This window comes from Corvus brachyrhynchos, unplaced genomic scaffold (assembly GCF_000691975.1).
Source record: "Corvus brachyrhynchos isolate BGI_N302 unplaced genomic scaffold, ASM69197v1 scaffold162, whole genome shotgun sequence".
NCBI lineage: Eukaryota > Metazoa > Chordata > Aves > Passeriformes > Corvidae > Corvus > Corvus brachyrhynchos.
Genome location: NW_008236696.1, coordinates 564,866 through 568,787, shown reverse-complemented (window position 1 = coordinate 568,787; position 3,922 = coordinate 564,866). Strand labels below are relative to the sequence as shown.

The 3,922-nt window shown below is 46.0% G+C and overlaps 1 protein-coding gene across 1 annotated transcript in view; it reads right to left on the bottom strand.

Moving 5' to 3' along the window:
* Positions 1-3,275, bottom strand: part of CLDN11 (claudin 11) — an 11,123-nt gene extending 7,848 nt beyond the window's left edge. Inside the window, exons 1-2 of the mRNA XM_008644456.2 lie at positions 2,837-3,275; positions 1-70 (exon numbers count right to left, since the gene is read on the bottom strand). Coding sequence (XP_008642678.1) covers positions 1-70; positions 2,837-3,062 — 296 coding nt within the window. The 5' untranslated portion in view covers positions 3,063-3,275. The remainder of the gene's footprint in view (positions 71-2,836) is intronic.
* Positions 3,276-3,922: the final 647 nt, after the last annotated feature.

Below are 3,922 nucleotides of genomic sequence, written 5' to 3'. Positions count from 1 at the left end.
AGCAGGAAGATGGCAGGAAGGCCCAGGACGGAGGCGGCGATCATCAGCGCTCGACATGCTTGGACATACCCTGTGGGCAAGGCAAGGGAGGAGGAGTTTATTGTCTGCCACAAGAAAAGGAGATCTTAGACAAAAGCCCCTGTTGGATTAGAACCCAAGACTTGCACGGAGTACGGGAAATGGGTTCATCCCTGTGTGAGCATTGAATCTTCACCAGGCACAAGGCAGTGAGGCTGCAGTGCAGTGGGGAGTGCATGAACACGGGGTGTGCAGGCTCACAGTTTTCCAACAAACAAATAAGCAAACAGCACTGCCCAGAAAACAAAAGCTCTTCCCAGAGAGACACTGAGAAATCACAGAGCTGGAAAATATGGGAGGGGAAAGTCGGAGAAATGGACAGGAAGGAGTTTCCCTATATCTTTTCGTAACAAAAGTTTGATTAAAGAATTTTAAAAAGAATTTAAAGAAGAATTTAAAGTCTTCAAGATTAAATAACAGGGATTTGAAGGCTCAAAGACTCTCCCATCATTCAGAGGCCTGAATAGTTGATGACCCACTACACACACTGCAGGTCCATGGGATGCTGCCAGCAGCTGTCCCAAGGCAGTGAGCACCGCTGGCCTGGGAGGAAGAGGAAGAGGAGGAGGAGGGACACTCCTCACCCACAGCCCCATCCCTGCACTGCACCCCAGGAGCTCAGCCTGGCTGTGGGGTCTCAGAGGAGATCCGTGGTTTGAGCTGACCGCTGGCACAGCCCTTCCTTAGGGAGAAGACTGTACCTTGCAGAGCTGCTTGAGCTGCCTAACCAAGGGCCACGTTATTCCTCCGGGTCCCTAAGGACATTACAGGATCCCCTGGCACTTCATCAGCTCCCCTTCCTCTCCTACCTGTCCCTGTGAACAAGGCAACAAGAAATAGCAGGGACATGGGGATGTGGGGGTGCTGGGCAGGACCACAACATTTCTGCCACTCTAGGAGCGTCTGTGTATCATAACATATGATTTTAGAAATATTTATATACACTATGCATAGCTAAATTTTATATATTTTGTATGCAATGTATATATACTGTACAAAAATTACATATAAATAAATTAAACCAGGTCGTTACTTGCATGCAAAAGAAAAAGGACAAATGTCAGATTTGCCCCAGTGCCTGGTGACCTCCCCCAGCTTTCAGGACAGTCTCAGCACATAGAGAGTGCTGGCTCTCTGTCCCCTCTTAATAGTAAAATGAAGCTGCCAGAGGCAGACATGGCATTTCATGATGCCTCAACCAACACCAGCAAAGAGGGTCCTCGAGCACATCCCACTGACACACAGGTACAACACCAGGAATGAGGATTTTACTGTTCCTGGAAATGCAGGCACTGTGTGTACTGAATATTTCCTTGATTTTTTCAAGAGGAATCTTAAAAACAATGTTACCTGAGGAGTTCAGGGCATAAAAGAAGACCCTAAACAAAGGAGATGGCTGTACCCAGTGTGGATTCTGTGCAATCAATCCCAAGTAAATGAGAATACAAACAAATTCATTTCAAAGACTTGACTCAGACAACAAAAGGCTCTAAATGTATTTCAGCTATCGGGTACAACAGGATAAATTTCCCCCTCATACCAAGCTGTGGTTACCAAACAGGCTACAGGCAGAAACATCTTGGTTTGTGATTTGCTTCTGCTCAAGGGAAGCTTTGCTCTTTGCTGCTGCAAGACCCATTCACTTATTTATTAAGTTGCATTCCCTACTGTTTCTTTGGGGCAAAACCTTCCTCTGTCTTCTCTGCTGGATCAGATTTAACCACAGTAGCAGTAAGGAAGGCAAACTTACTAAAATTAAGCTCACACAGAGAAAAGGAGAATGAGAGTCTCAACATTGCTTAGCAGAGTGTGACACAGACCACGCTCTGTAACAGAGAGAAATTCAGGAATAATATTTTTAACCTCTTGTAAAATTATTTTCACAACAATTTAAACCAATAAATAAGGAAACATGAAAGAAAATTTCAAGGAACGGCAATTTCTGCCCTGTCAGCTTTGAGAGAGGCACCTCTGACATCGTAGAGGAGTTGCAATCTAAAACACAGCAGAATGAAGTGCTACAGAGTGAGCAGTGATTGAAACAGGCAAGATCACTAACTAAACTTACAGGAAGCAGATCTCACAAGACTTTGGCAGGGTTAATCAGCTCAAAAGATGTGTTAATGCTGATTAAACATCTTGCTTAATTTTTGCTTTGCAGTAAGCTAGATGAAAGTTACTATATCATTAAAAAAAAATCAAGCTAAATGTAGTAAGATCTGTTTGCTGTGTAAAAGTTCTGTCTTGCCTCAGAACCTGTGGCAAGCACAAGACCATCAAGACTAATGATGATCTTTTGAAAGATTAAAAGCCATAGCAGCATTAATAATAAATGCTGAAAGATTCATTATGCTCCAAATCACTTTAAGGAATCAAACCTTAACATTTGTAATAGCTCGCCATCCCCTTGAAATGCTCTATTATTACACCTCAGTGTTCTCTGTGTGTTTTGCAGTGCAATCCAGAGCCAAGACGTGAAAGGAACAGTGAGCTTTTACTAAGAGCAATGATTAAACATGAATGGGATTTTAGTAGCCACAGGAAACACGAGACCTGGGTACGATTAAAACCAGGTGTGAATCAATGAGAATCACACCAAGAGCTATCATTCACCTTCTTTAGTGCATTTAATGGATCACCTCTTGTGCTGATGAAGCCGAAGGAGCTTCACCATCAACTCCTGCAGCAGCAGCACCTGCGCTGCTCAGGGCAATGCTTCAGCCCTCAGGGTGGGGAGGGGAGGATGGGACACACGTACCTGGCAGTATGAGGATGTCCACGAGGGGCTTGCAGTGATAGAGACCTGTTGCCATGACACAGTCTGCCCACAGCCCCTTGGATCCCAGCTCATCCATTTTCCTGCAGGTGGTAATGGTGTAGCCGCATGTCACCACCCAGTCGTTGGTGGCCGTGGCCACAACCACCCCGATCCACCCTACAAAACTGCAGACAAATCCAGCCAGGTGCAGGCAGGTGGCCACCATCTCTGTCCTTTAGTGGGGAGAGCTGGACAGGACAATGCCCACGGGCGATCAGCAGAGCCACTCGACGAGATCCCTGCTGCTGGAGCAGGAGGGATGGGGTTTGGCAGGACCAGGTCCCTGATCAGGCTCTGCTGCAAGCACTCGGCTGCCTCTGCCCAGCTCCGTCCCTGGGAGGGGTCAGAGCTGCCTCCAGCCCCATAAAGCATGGGAGGAGCAAGTGGGGAGCCCCAACTTCTGCCAGAGCATCCGGAGCGTCCGAGGGGAAGGAGGGTGTGGAGAGGAGGAGATGCACAATCACACCCAACCGTGCTTGGAAAACAAACCAGAGGGGTTTATTCAAATGCAAACAGCCTGACTATTCGAAATTTAGCATCGAGGGAGAAAAATTAAGGCAGTGTTTGTGAGCTGAACTTTAATAGTCACACTGATATCTTCTCATGTAAAGGGAAGAAACGTGCTGGGCAGAGTTACTCATGAGATGGAATTGATCACCTCATCAAAGCCATCAGCACAGCTGCAGGAAAGGGACAGAATCAATCTTGGGTCTTTCCTGATGTTTCCAGTAATTGTAAGAATATGAAAGACCCATCACTGCATTCTCTGCTGTACCTGGGTTTTCAGAAATATTAACTTGCACTCACTGAGTCTTAAACACGTGTTCAACAGCACCTTAGTCCCATTTTTGAATGCTCAAATTAAAATGAGCAGCTTTTAATTCAGACTTTCAGTCTGAGTAAATTTACTGTGCGAATTTTAGTACGTTTGGTAAAACAGGAGCAGCCCGCTTCAAAGAGGTGGAGAAACTTCAGATCCTCCCGTTCTGCATCAGGAGAAACAGGCAGGCTATTTTCCTAACTTCG